The sequence below is a fragment of the Sceloporus undulatus genome, chromosome 1 (assembly GCF_019175285.1).
Source record: "Sceloporus undulatus isolate JIND9_A2432 ecotype Alabama chromosome 1, SceUnd_v1.1, whole genome shotgun sequence".
Classification (NCBI taxonomy): Eukaryota; Metazoa; Chordata; class Lepidosauria; order Squamata; family Phrynosomatidae; genus Sceloporus; species Sceloporus undulatus.
In genome coordinates, this window is record NC_056522.1 from 245319407 (window position 1) to 245334387 (window position 14981).

The 14981-nt window shown below is 41.0% G+C and overlaps 1 protein-coding gene across 1 annotated transcript in view; it reads left to right on the plus strand.

Annotated features, from left to right (window-relative positions):
- Positions 1–8758: 8758 nt before the first annotated feature.
- Positions 8759–14981, plus strand: part of GYPC (glycophorin C (Gerbich blood group)) — a 44780-nt gene continuing 38557 nt past the window's right edge. Inside the window, exon 1 of the mRNA XM_042446252.1 lies at positions 8759–9054. Within this exon, the coding sequence (XP_042302186.1) occupies positions 9021–9054 (34 nt within the window). The 5' untranslated portion in view covers positions 8759–9020. The remainder of the gene's footprint in view (positions 9055–14981) is intronic.

The following is a 14981-nucleotide window of genomic DNA, read 5'->3' on the forward strand; positions in this document are numbered from 1 at the left end:
TTTTCCCTCAGGAACATCTGGAACACAATCCTCTCTTGGACTCTACTGTTCCCCAACTGAACACCAGCTTCATCCCTCAAGATTCCAAACCATAACTGACTAAAACCAACTGCCAAGCGGAATCTTCAAACTCCTCAGCCAGCACCTGATTGGCTTAGGGTCTCTGGTTTCTGAGTGGCTGGTTTGTGAGTCAGTTCATCACATCCACAATTCTACACCTATCTTTTTGAGTCCCTGTTTCTCTCCTGTCTTTAGCTGACGGATTCCAGCCCAGCTTATTCTGCCAGTGGGTGGATATGGCCATATCAAATTGTCAAAAAATAATCACTCTGCACATGTAGCACAATTTATGCCTGCTTATGTCATGCTTTCAGCCTTAGGGGAAGGCAATAACAAATTTCCTTTGAACAAATCTTGTGAAAAACAAAGTAGATCAAGCAAGCCTTGAACATGCCTGCCCATGATTTGTATGTAATAGGATAAAACACTGATGAAGTCAAAACTACTCCTCTTATCAGGAACTGTTGATTTTCCTTTAGTTCATTGCAACCTCAAATTACCCTCCTGAAAGTGGGTAAATATACTTGGGGCTGAAATGAATTCAGGGATTCTCATGCCCAGATAACTGTTCATGTAAACATGCTCTCAGACTAAATAATGGAGTGCATAAAATTCTATAAAAACAAAAGGAAGCAGGGCCACCAGATAAAAGAGGCACCAAGAGACCAATAGAAAACCTGTTAAAATCACCATTTCTTCTTCTATAATGTAGCCATAGACATTGTTTATTGAATCACAGTGACCGGGTTCCTAACGTAAGAACATTTGCAGCCTCTGTAAATAACTTTGCTGTTTTGTAGGATCTCCGTTCTGCTGCACAAGGATCACCTTCTTCAGACAAAGGCTGTTTTATATGCTCTTCTTTAGCCGCCTCAGCCTGGCAGCTTTTACTGCCTGCAGCATATAAATGTAAGAGGAAAGTTCAGACATGGAAGAATTTAATAATTTAATGACACAGCAGTCTTTTTCTTGTTTTCTCATTGTCCTATTTCTCAGCTTCCCTCAGGGCAGCTGCAAAAAGAAAGAGAGAGGATTAGGCATCTCTTTGTTCTGAATTCTTATCCCATGCTCCACATCTGTTCTAGGTGAAGTGAAACTGGGATGCTCCACTCTGAACATTTTCCTTAATGAACAAAGAAGGCCCTTGAATTTGAGTTGTTTGTGGGGAAAGTGACATGGGGAACAGAGGTCTTGAACCAGCAGAGATTAGAAATGCATCTGAATATGCTATGCCAGAGCTCAATACCAGCTCTAAGGATGAGGTGTTTAAAAATATGCCGTGCCAAATATCAGATTTCCTTCAACCTTCCTGCACAAACAATCTCTGATGTACAAGTAGCAGGGTTTTTTTTTTTTAATTTAAAAAAAATTAAAGGAAGATTGGAAAGAGAGACAGATGAATTCAGGAACAGTCACAAATTCTAACCCCTTTGCAGAAGGAAGAAGAGTGATAACTGTTTCTTGGAACACTATATGTGAGTCTTCATGACTAAACATACAACAAAAGAATTACTCTCAGCTAAGTTTCCAGCTTCAAGAAAACTGTACATTTATTGCTATCACACTTCAGTTCTAACAGACCTGAAAGACCTGAATCATTTTACAAACCTGTTTGAAAATGTATGGCCAGGGTTGCAATTTGCATCTTTCAGTATCCTATTGTACTCTGTTATCACTCCCACAGTGCTTAAATCAGTGGTTCCCAACCTTTGGTCCTCCAGGTGTTTTGGACTTCAACTCCCAGAGGCCCCAGCCAGTTTAGCCAGTAGTAAGGCATTATGGGAGATGAAGTTCAAAACATATGGAGAACCAAAGGTTGGGAACCACTGGCTTAAATACCTGTAGCTATTGTAATCTTGTACTGTACTCTTATCGGTTCATCTGAAGAAATGAATTGCTATTCATGAAAGTACATGCTGAAATAGATCAGTTAGTTTTAAAGGTGCTACTAAATTGCTCATACACCCCATTTTCATTTTTATTCAGATCTATGTAGAAGCTTCTAACATTTTTCATTTAAAATATTTCCATTTTCAGCAGGCTAAATAGAAATCCATTGATGTCAGCATTTGGGAATGGCAGTGACCACACACAACTCAAGAGAACAAAACATGGGTGTCACTGTAGGTGATTTCCTGGCAGTTTCAAGGCAGTGAAAGATAGCTGCCAAATAACTAAATATGAGAAAGGTGGGAGTTAGCAGAAAAAGGTAAATGTAAATTGCATCTTTCAAAATTCTCTATGCAGTAATACTAGATTTCCCTATCTCAACAATTGTATTGCTAATGTCACATGATGTACACATGGGTTTCCTGTGAGAATGGCTATCAGTATTGGTTGGTTTAAAACAATACTCATGCTTGACAAAAGAATGTTGATAACTGTGATAATGAGTTTCCCTTGGTAACAAAGAAGGCTAAATGATTATCAGATGGTCAGTAGTACTCATCCAGGACACACATGCAAACTAGCCAAGGAAGGAATACAGGGGTGTAGCTACAGGGAAGGGCAAAATAGAGCCATTGCTCCTGAAATAAGAATTATGCACTCTCGAATTATTATTTTTCTCCTTCCCCCCCTCCCCAAACCTATTGCATTGCAGTAACTTAAAATTTCAGTTGAGCATTTTGAAATACAGTTTAGGTATCCAGAGAAAAAGATCAGGCAAAGTGACTTTGGGCCTGAACAGATTGACAGTAAACACCGGTCTCAGGGAAGAGTGGGGGCATGGTGTCCACATGACGCACACCCTGATGCTGCCCTGATGCAGCTGTCATGCCGTGCACCCAGCCGCACAGCGGGCAATATGTTCAATGATGCAGCACCAAAAGGAGTACCAGAAGGTGCTGCCACCACAGCAAAGGCACCTTTCAGAAGTGCAAAAAGGAACCACTTTTTGCACCACGGAAATGTCAGACTGGGGCCGCAGCATGTAGTTGCAACAGCCCCAATCCGGCGCTAAAAGAGGTGACTGCAGGCCACCCTTTAGGGGTGGTCTATTCATCCCCTTAGACACAGAGGAAGCAGGGGTGAAGATTGGAGGAAGGAACATCAACAAGCTAATATGCAGATGACACCATACTACTAGTGGAAAACAAGGAACAATTGCTTTTAAAAACTGCTAAAGTTAGCTTAACAATGAACATTAAGAAAACAAACATGATGACTACAGAAGATCTACATGAATTCATCCTAGATGACAAGGTAATCAAAACAGTCAAAGATTTCCCATAGGGAGATTGCAGTCAAGAAATCAGAAGAATACTAAGATTGGTTCTAGTTCTAGTTCTGGGTGATTTTTAGTTCCCATTCTGCAATGCTAGTAATTTGGAGACTACAGGAAAATTGGCGTGCTGGTGAACAATGTTAGTTTGGGAAATACTAGAACCTCAAAAAGTTCCTTTTTAGGATGACAGCTCCTGGGTAATGTAGTCATCTCACATCCTGTGCAATTGAATTATGTTTGTTGTTGTGTGCCTTCAAGTCATTTCTGACTTATGGCAATCCTCAGGCAAACCTATCACAGGGTTTTCTAGGCCTGAGAGTGTGTGACTCACCCAAAGGCACCCAGTAGGTTTCCATGGCTGAGTGGAAAATTGAACCCTGATCTCTAGAGTCATAATTCAATGCTCAAACCACTACACCATACTGACTCTCTTAGGGCAAGTTACCCCATGAATATTTTATTTCCCAAAGGTTTTAACTTTTGTTGTTGTTGTTTAACTCTAAATCTTGGGACTGTCCTGGTTTGCTGTGAGTTTCCTTTTGACCTTGATCATGGAAAGATATAAAATTGTTGTTGCCGTCAAGTTGGCTTTGGCATTTGGCAACCAAACCCTAAGAATGAGAGACCTCCAAGACACCCTGTGATCAATAGCCTTGCTCTGGTCTTGTAATCTGGGACTTCCTTGATTCAGTTTATCCATTTGGAATATAGTCTTCCTCTTCTCCTATTGCTTCCACTTCCCCAAGAATTATTGCACTTACTAATGAGTCCTGTTCTCTCATGATATGTCCAAAGTACAATAGCCTCAGTGTAGCCATTTGAGATTCTAGAGAGTTCAATTCATTTATTCTCAGACCCATTTATTTGTCTTTTGTGTTGTCCATGGTATCCATAGAACTCTCTTCCAGCACCACATTTCAAATGATTCAGTTCTCTTCTGGTCAGCTTTCTTCACTGTCTACTTTTCACAAGCATAGCATAAATTATTCTAAGTTTGGCAACATTACATATTAGAAGTATGCAAAAGGCTTAAAAAAAAAACAACCTCCATCTTTGTTATTAAGTACTTGAGTTTCCAGAGATGCTCACCGAATTCATGTTCTTTCATAATATATTGATTGTACTCACATATTGTTTTGCCATTGCTCCACCATTTGGAAGAAAACAATGGATACATTTAACAAATTAAATACATGTGTTAAGCTTATTTGGGTGTGTGGATTTTTTTCTCTTTAAAACATTTTTGTTTTAAAAATAAAACTTTTGAAGATGATATTTTAACTTCACTTCTTGTATTTTACTTTTCACTTTTTTATTTTTTGGAGCTGTTTATCATTTGGTTGAAAGAACAGGGTGTGTTCAGACTCTATGCAGACAAGACAGAAGTGGCTCTGTCTGACTGGTTATGTGGTGTTCAGCTTGTCTCGAAGGGTGCTGCAAGCTCTTTAAAACAACGCCAGGAAGTCAGAGGGCCCATTTTGTACTCAGGACCCTCCAGATAAGGCACACAGACTTCAAAAAATGCAAAATCAGCAATAATCCAGAAGGAGCCAGACATCTGTGTATGGCCTAGAAAGGCAGGTGTGTGTGCGCCTGCACTGTGTGCACTGAATGTAATGGTAAGAATTGTGATATAAACAACTAGCAAAATTAAAATCATACTTTTAAATTGCAATATCATACTCACAGTCTAAATATATTTAGATATACATAGTTTCATATGGTTTGCATGAAAATTCACTAAGATATTATTTTTGAAAGGTTTTTAAAATTATTTTTTAAATTAAATTTAAATTTTTAAGTTGTCTTTCTTTTCTGCTCCCACTGAGCTTTGCCCCATTCCCACTCTCTCTTCAGTGTTTTAAAGAGACACAGGTGAAGGCCACAGCCCATTTGTGCTCAAAAGCAGATGTTTGGGGAGCAGAGGTGTCACTTCACCTTAGGGTGTCACCTGGTGCAGTCTGTACCCCCTTCACCTCCTAGTGACGCTTGTGTGTGTGTGTTTTAATGTTAAACACTTTCTAAAAAAGTGGATACTTCCAGCTCTTTGGACTTCTTATCCTAATTTGGACAGAGAATTGTGTGTGCTCTCTGGTAACGACTCAGTGTGGTATTGTTCATGGGAGCCAGTGTGCCATTGTTGTTTGAGTGCTGGACTAGGTCTGCTGGAGACCATGCTTTGAATATCTCTTCAGCTATGGAAACCCACTAGATGCCCTTGGGCAAATCACATTCTCTTGGCCTCAAAGGAAGATAATGGCACACTTTATCTGAATAAGTCTTGCCCAAGAAAACCCTATCAAAGGGTCACTATAGGTAAGAATTGACTAGAAAACACACTGCAACTACAACAACATTTCTGACATATCTTGTAAACCTGGACAAGAAATGGAAGCAAAGCAAGAACCCTTGATAACATGAGCTCTCTTTTTGTGATTTTAAACTTTCCACAACCTCAAACTTCCCATGTAAACATTGGTCTGTATAAATCTGTAGTGGTTGTACCTTGTCGATTTCCCTTTTTTATGGAGCTACATTTTTCCATATAATACTCCCATGAAGAAATGCCATGCAGTTTGAAATGAACTCAGAAAAACCTTGGATACAGTTATCTGCCTTATATCAGAACATGAGTCAATAGTGTGATGCAGCAGCTAACAAGGCCAATGCGATTTTAGGTTGCATCAATAAAAGTATAGTGTCTAGATCAAGATAAGTAATAGTACCACTATATTCTGCTTTGGTCAGGCCCCATCTGGAATACTGTGTCCAGTTCTGGGCACCACAATTAAAAAAGGACATTGAGAAACTGGAGTGTGTCCAAAGGAGAGTGACCAAAATGGTGAAAGGTCTAGAAACCATGCCCTATGAGGAACGACTTAGGGAGCTGGGGATGTTTAGCCTGGAGAAGAGAAGGTTAAGAGGTGATATGATAAATACTTGAAGGGATGTCATATTGAGGAGGGAGCAAGCTTGTTTTCTGCTGCTCCAGAGAATAGGACCAGGAGCAATGGATGCAAGCTCCAGGAAAAGAGATTCCACCTCAACATCAGGAGGAACTTCCTGACAGTAAGAGCTGTTCGACAGTGGAACAAACTCCCTCGGAGTGTAGTGGAGTCTCCTTCTTTGGAGGTCTTTAAGCAGAGGCTAGATGGCCATCTGTCGGGATGTTTTGAGTGAGAGTTCCTGCATGGCAGGGGGTTGGACTGGATGGCCCTTGCGGTCTTTTCCAACTCTATGATTCTATGATTCCAAATAAGATGATTGGTTTACCTAGCTCAAGATTCTCTAGAGTAACTGGCTTTGTTTCTCCACTGTTCTAAGACATAGAGATCTTTCCCAATGCTACCCTGAAATGCCAAGAAGTGATCTTGGTATAAATGAGCTCCAGTCAATCCACATTCTCCCCACTTCAAGGAGAGGTTTGGGCTGAAGGGTCAAAAGGTGCTTTCCACAGGGTGAAGGACATTCCTTTTGAGATCCAAAAAAGTGGGCAGCACCTGTCTCTATCCTACCAGCATGATTTGGGCCAAAGTCCTAGGGGCTGGAACCCCAACATGCTGCCCTTACCTTCATTCACTCCACAGCAGGGAATGGGACCAATGCAGGTGATAAATGCTGCAGACTCTAAAGCAGTGATTCCCAGTCTCTGGCCTTCCAGGTGTTTTGGATTTTGGCTCAGAATTGTCCACAATGGCTGAAGCTTCTGGGATCTAAAATCCCAAACACCTGGAGGACCAGAGTTTGGGGATCACTGATTTAGATGAAGGTATGGGGATAGATGTCTACTGTCCTCCTCTTTCTATGGATAACCTAAAAAAGGTAAGTAGCTTGTTTGTTATGTGTATGGCAGCAGCGTGGGACTCCCAGCCACTGAATTCTGGGACCCCTTATTTCAAGCACATCATTAATAATCCAGCCTTGACCACTATCATTGACCTGTCCTTCTTCCACTCTGTACATTTCTTGTACATTTTCTGAAGTCATTTTGCTATTTTAACAATGAGATAGTGTTGACTTTGTTAGTGGAAACCAGAGGCTCAAATCTTACTTGGCTGGACACTGGGTGTCCTTTGACAAGCCAATCCATCAGGTTAATTTATATCACAGGGTTGTTGGGGAGATGAAATAGTTTTCTGAACTTCTTAGACCAGGGTGAGAAGCCTCACGCCCTCCTTGGTCTAGCCCTAGGTGTTACATAGATGACCATGCTCCTTTCCCCATGACATCTTTGTTTGGTAGTTTTCTAAGGTTTGTATGCTTTTTCCCCATTGAAAATGTTTGAAATGCCTCTCCTAATGGCTTAGTAATTAACAGAAAGAGATGTGAAGCACCATGCATTCTAACCTAAATTCAGTGAAGAACAGGTAGGACAGAAGTGAAACTAATACCTGCATGCCATAAGAAGGTACAAGGAATGATGCCCCAAAGGGAGAACACATGGAACAAATGCTATCATCATCTTTAATTACTGGTAGAGAACTGAGACAAACAAAAGTTAAACTGGGTGGCTAAGGCTACAGGCAGGGATATATTAACCCTCATCGACCCAGGTAAAAGTGATTTCTGATGTATTTTCTGACCTATTGGAATGATAATGTACAGTTATCCCTTCCGATTCATGGGGGATCCGTTCTGCCTCCCCCATGCATGAATCAGTAAAATCACCAATATTAGGGTCTCATTGATTTCAAGGGCCGCATGCACCATTTTGTTCCCTCCCCCTTGCCATCCATGAATAAGCAAGACCGCAAATCCCAAGTCTGAGAACACGGGGGATGACTGTATTTTATAGAATAAAAATATTTCACATTCACAGGAGCACCAATGGGTGTAGGATGAATGGTATTTCACAGTTTCCAAGGACTCAGAGCCAAGAGACATATTTTCTCATGAGGTGGAACACCTGGATGGAGTAACTAATAGACCTTCCTTTTTCTGATTTCATAGTACAGGAGTATAGAACAGAGAACATCTCTTTATGAATATGAACCTCTAAATTGCACTAGTGTACCCAGCCATTTCTTTGTCCTCACTCTCTCCCACCCAAACCTATGAAACCTGTTTAATTGAATGAGGACTCAAGCATCCTTCCAGCTCTCTCAACACAAAACCAAATACAGTGGTATAACCTCAGTCCCTCTCTGCAGAAAGCCTGCTGCCATAAAGCCAAAGAAATCAAATCAAATGAAATAAACATCCCATTGTTAATTCTTCTCCTTGATTTGACCAAAGCAACATCCCTTCCCCCTTCAACTTCCCTCTTGCTTATGTTCTGATCTGTTCTATTTTGTTCTATACATTGCTGGCATGTGATGCATGTAGCTGTTCAGTTTGGCAGAAAGCTCCTTTTGCCTCAACTTGTTGCTTCCTGGAGGTGGAAAGGTCCGCTGGCTGGAGGACAGGAAAAAGAAATGTAAAAAAAAAAAAAAAGCCACACACCAGTGAGTGCTTATCTAAAAAACCAGAGCCCCTCCCCTCCTACTGTTGAGTTGGAGAGGCCAAGCGACATGACACATTGGGCTGCTTCCTTTTCCAGGGGTAAATGGTCAAGAACCAGAGCAAGAGCATCTGAACAAGAGCTGCTTTCTCCTGCTTTCTCCCCAGCCCTTCCAGCTGTTCTGCTTCATCCATCTTTGGACTGCGCCTAGGGGAGCAAATTCTCTGTACAAAAACAAAAAAGGGGGACATATTTTTTTAATTTTTAATTTATTTTTTTATGAATGCATAAAGGATGAATTCCTATAACAGTTCAACATCTGCTCCGTGTGAGTATTGACTTTCAATTCCCCCCCCCCCCTTTCCTCTATGCAGCTCTTAAGGTGAATGTTCAGTTTCTGAAAAGAGAAGAGAGATCCAAAGCACCCCCCTTCTCTCTCTCTCTCTCTTTCTCTAAAGCGATCTCCTTGCTACAGTGGGTTTTTGAAACTTTCTGCCTCCTTTTCTTCCCTGCCTTTTGCAAAAGGAGGGCAAAAAAAGAAAGAAAGAAAGAAAGAAAAAAGAAAGAAAGAAAGAAAAGTCAAGAAAAACTGAAAGCATGAGTGCAGAAGTCAAGGCAGGAACTGAAAGGCAAAAGTCATTTCCGTTGATCTGAATGCTTGGGTGAAAAGTTTTCAAGCTTTTAAGAAAGAAAGTGCAACTAGAAGTAGAAAAGGATTGATTACATTTATTTCTTGGCTTATTTATTTTACTGTTCAGTTGTTGTTTTTCCCCCTCTGCTTCTCTTCTGGGACATTTTCCTACTCCACTCATATACAGTCAGGGAACTGTCTCTGTGTAACATGAGAACCAAGCCCTAAACTGTCAGTCTATATTTAGCCACAATGCATTTTTTGTTTTCTGAACCTTAGCAAACCAGGGATATGGGGGGGGGGGGGGGGGGGGGAGAAGAGGAGAGGCATGTTTCCTGTTTTCATAGTTCCATATATATAGTGAGAGTTTATACCAAAGAAAGAAGTTTAATCAGGGATACTAGGGTGGGCAAACATTGCAGCAGAAACTTTGTTAATACATACACACACACACACACACACATATATATATATATATAAAACAGCACAAACTATATATATATTGTAGCAGAAACGTCGATTCTCAACATAGTTTCTACTACTACTACTACTTCTCTCTCTCATATATATAGCCACAAAGATTCTGCTGCAATGTTTGTGAATTCTCAGTGACTCTTTCGAGAACTGAGAAGGAGCTCTGTGTACCAGTTTCCAGCAAGGGTCGCTGAAGTAGATTCCAAGTTAGAGATGGAATTACGAATATGGGCAAGCCTGCAATTCAGCTGGAACCCATTTGGTAATATTACAGCACATCTAGAATCAAGGATGGATAGCTTGATTGCATTATCATATTGTTTATTCATTTTGCATGGTGCCATCAATATATTGCTGCATTGTGTCAAAGGTCCAGTACACACTGCAGAAATAATCCAGTTTGAGAACACTTTAACTGCCCTGGCTCTGTGCTAGGGAATCTTGGGAAATGTAGTTTATTTTAGCCTCTGACAGAGAAGGCTAAGTGTCTCACAAAACTAATGTTCCCAGAATTCCCTAGCATCAAGCCAGGACAGTTAAAGTAGTCTCAAACTGGATTATTTCCGCAGTGTGTTTTCTACCAATGTCTCATGAGTAAAAATTGTCCTGCCAAGGTGCTTACAATCTAAAACCATGATGAAAATAAGCAAAGAGAAGGAAGGAAGGAAGTGAGCAAGGAGCAAGGCAAGAATGTGATCATCACTCATTCATTGTGTATCCTATACAAACTACATGGCTGTCCCTTAACCAGCAGCCTTTGTACCAAAGTCCTGGCATAAAGCAATTCTTAGAAATTTGGGGCAATCAGTTCTTAAATAATTGGTAAAATCTGAGAACATGCATTCTGGATACAAAAGGGGAATGTAGACATAACCATGCTTCTTTCTTTTCCTACTTTTCTTTTAAGGAAGCTTCTGTATGGTAGGTTGCCAAAAACATAAGGTGTGCATAAATGGCCTACACTGGGAAACGATGAGTCATATTTTCCAAAAGAAGTCTATGTAGAAGTAACATTCTCTCTAATTTTGCTTGGTGAGTTTTCCAAATGTAATCAATTTTTACCAAAATGCAGAACCAGAAAGAATTCCCTCTTTCTTTGACCGTTTTAATTATTGTAAAACACGACTCCATCTTACATGCCCTTGAGGTTTTCTACATGTGACCAAGAATGCAGAAAATGCTTGAATGTGCCACTGATGGCCTTTGTGCTGATTAGCTATATCTGCATGGACAGATGGTGTCATACTCATGTGCTATGGTTTGGACCTTAAAAACAGACCTTGGAACAGTCACTTCTTCTTTGGTCTCAGTCGCTCACTTTTTGTATTACAGCTTCTAGAATTCCCCAGCCATCATGGCCACCAGCTGGGAGGTTCTGGAAGTGGCAATAATAAAAAGGTCACTTTTCCAAACTCTACTTAAAATTATTGAATGGAAGGAAGTGTGTGCTGGAGGGTCAAAGGGAAAGTGGAAAGTGGAGGGAATAGGAGAATCATCGCCATTCCACCATATTTTCAGGAGGTACAGATTGTTCCTGGGGCAAAGTGAGAGAAGGGAAACATTCTCTGAACTTCAGCCTATGTTCTTAGTGTCCACATCAATAAAACCAGACCTAAGTATTCTTCACTTCAGAAACCTTAAATATTCTCCACTTAAGAAAACCTTATGAAATTCCTGGGGTCACCATAAGTTGACAGGTGGCTTGAAGGTTCACACACACACACACACACACCCCTTCTGAGGTCAGTGTAGTGACTGAGACAGATGTAGAGGGTGGGATGTTAATCAACCTAATGCAAATGTTTTTGCATTCACAATATAGAATAAGGCAGCCTCTGCACTGCAGAAATAATCCAATTTAACACCACTTAAACTGCCACAGCTCAATGCTATGGAATTCTGGGAAATGTAGCTTGCTGGGGCACCAGAGATGTCATATGCAGTGTGTGGTGCACAGACCACCCGGCTGACCAATCAGAAGGCAGCTGAGGACCAGCCAATAGAATGTGGGCTGGGACTTTTAAAAATTCCAAGCTGACAGTTGGGAGTCAGTTGGAATTGGGACAGTTTAGAACTTCAGTTATGGTTTGGAATCTTGAGGGATGAAGCTGGTGTTCAGTTGGGGAACAGTAGAGTCCAAGAGAGGACTGTGTTCCAGACGTTCCTGAGGGAACACCATTTTGTTAAAGTGGGGCGTTGATCATAGACCAAGAAAGGGTCTGATAGGTCCAGAGAGGGACAATATTAGTTTGGGAGTCTAGAGAAGAGAGACTCAGATGTTTATCACACTATCCTCTTAAAGTGCTACTATTCCACTTTGACTCCTCTAGCTGCCTCCTGTTGCATTCTGGGATTTGCAGTTTTAAGGAGGAGTATTTAGAATTCTCAGGCAGTTCTCTTCTAAATACTCCTCCTTAAAACTGCCAATACCACAATGCAACAGGAGGCAGCTAGAGGAGTCAAAGTGGAATAGTAGCACTTTAAGAGGATAGTGTGATAAACATCATGGAAACTACCCATTTTTCAATAAGTATTACAACAGGAAGCAAATAGGTGTGTCACCCAAAGAGAAAGAAGAATGATTTGTGGAATGCTTATTTACAACTAGGAACTTGACAGACACCACTAGTGATACATCTGCCATGCTTAACCAACAGACAGCAAACTAGAAATCCATATTAATGAAGTTCCTCCAAGAAACCTCTGTAATTACTGTCATTGAATATATACTCAGTGGTGATCACATATCAATTAGGTCAGATGCCTGTTTATTGGATGACAGTATGTGGACTTTCAGGAAAAACAGTGGGCTTTGAGTAATCTCTAGAGTAGACAAATCTCTCACATTATTTGTTCTCCATCATATGTTACACCACAGGGGCCCACTGAATTAAAATGAACAATTCTGCCATAAAAGATTGCCGGTTCAACATTTTTGTACAGATAGAACCTTAGCATTGTAAAGTGATTTCCACTGCTGCCACGTACCTTTCTTAATGCTTATTTCTGGAAAGTGTAGTTCCCCGGTAAGTTTTGAAGTTGTCTTGTTGTTGTGTGCCTCCAAGTCATTTCTGTCTTAAGGCATCTCTAAGGTGAACCTATCATAGGGTTTTCTTGGTAAATTTCTACACAGGCAGAAAAAAAATCATACTCACTTTGTTTTCAGATCTTTCAAAAATTTAGGATTTGTGTTCTAGGGAGATGTCTTAAGAAATCTCAGCCAGAGAGCTACTCTGCTCCTTCAAAAGATTGCAAACCCCAGGATTACATAGAATGCAGCCATGGCAGTTAATCATAGTGCTGTGATTGCAGAGTGTGAAAGGGCCCAAGTAAAATGGTTCCACTGGCAGAACTGCTTTCATCAGCAGAAATGGGTGACTCCTCAACAGCATGGCAGGGGGTTGGACTGGATGGCCCTTGTGGTCTCTTCCAACTCTATGATTCTATGAATAGCAAGTACCTTTCTACACCACTTCCCAATGTACTAAGCGGTTTACAAAGTGTAAGCTAATTGACCCCAACAAGCTGGGTATTCACTTTAGCGACCTATGGAAGGATGCCAGACTGAGTTGATTCAGAGCCCCTGGGTGGTATTGAACTCACAACCTTGTGGTTTGTGAGTGAGTGGCTGCAGTACAGGAATTTAACCACTGTGCCACTAGGGCTCTTTGTTCTGCAGCAATGCATGGATCCCTAAACATCCAGATCTGGCTGGGAAACTCTTTTCCCTTGGTTGATTTTCAAAGGGGAAGGCAGGCAACTGAAGTCCTGTTGAGCTAGTTGTCAGATGTTATTGAAATTTAAGCGTATAGAATATAGGCATGTTGAGTTATACTGAGTGAAGACTATTGCTTCATGCAGCCAGTATTGTAAATTCTGATTGGGAGAGTTTCAGCAGGGGAGTAGCAAAATGGGCAGCAAAATGAGAGAATCCTCCAAATAAGAATTCTACCTCTTTCAAATTACCCCAAATTTCTGATGGTAAGAGCTATTCAACAGTGGAATATACTGCCTCAAAATGTGATGGAGTCCCCTCCTGGGAAGTTTTTCAAACAGGCTGCTTGGCTATTTACCCAGAATACTTTGATTGTGTATCCCTGCATTGCAGAGGAGTGAACTGGATGGCCCCTATGGTCTAGATGGCTGTCAGACCTCTAGCCTAATAAGTAGCCTATATTTCTATTTTCTGTAATGCCCAGACATATACATTTAGACACACACACACACACACATCACTATGATACGGGCGTCACCATTTTGATGTGATGGACGCGTACATCCACATGTCCTGCCACCTTTGTGACGCCGCAAGTGCGCCCTTGGTGCCTTGCGGCATTACAAAGGCACCACAAGGAGAGCCCGCTTTTTGCGGGTTCTTTTTGCTCCGTGATGGAGCTGCTCGGTTTGTCTGCTGCGGCTCCCTCACGGAGCAAACCAGGGCAGCAGGAGACCACCCTTTTTGGGTGGTCTGTATCCCACCCATATTGTATTTCTGAATGGTAAATCGCAGTTATTGAAATGCTAGAAATTTGGGGAGTGAAGGAAAGTTTCATTTAGCAAAATAGTTGTTTTGGTGAGGCAATGCCTATATTTTGCACAACCCCCATTCCCAATAGTTGCACCCCTGCACATAAATCTTCAAGAGGTATTGTAAATTGCATTGTGAAATACTCTTGTCTGTTTTTGTGAGAGACTCCAAATTCACCAGACATTGCATGTATACAAAATTGTGTCTGATAACCAAAAACAGCAAGCAGCCTCTGGTCAGGCTGTCATCAACCTGTGTGGGTGGTAGTGTGCATGGAGGCAGATGGGCATGCTATTAGTACAGAATAATACTAGGATTGACTGCAAACCCCTGAGCTTTAGATAGGGTTTCTCCTGAAAATGAGATGGTGCAGAAGCTGCAATTGGTGCAGATTGCTACCATGCTCCTTCAGATGGTTATGATAAGGTAAAAAGGAGATCCAAATAGTTTTCTGGCAGCATTACCAGCTATGAGTTTCTGCACCTAATTGGAGATGCTGCTAATTACCTTTAATAGCCTTCTAAAACCCTGGAAGAGCATACTGGCTAATGCGCTGTATATAATAATAATAATAATAATAATAATAATAATAATAATAATAATAATAATAATAATAATAATA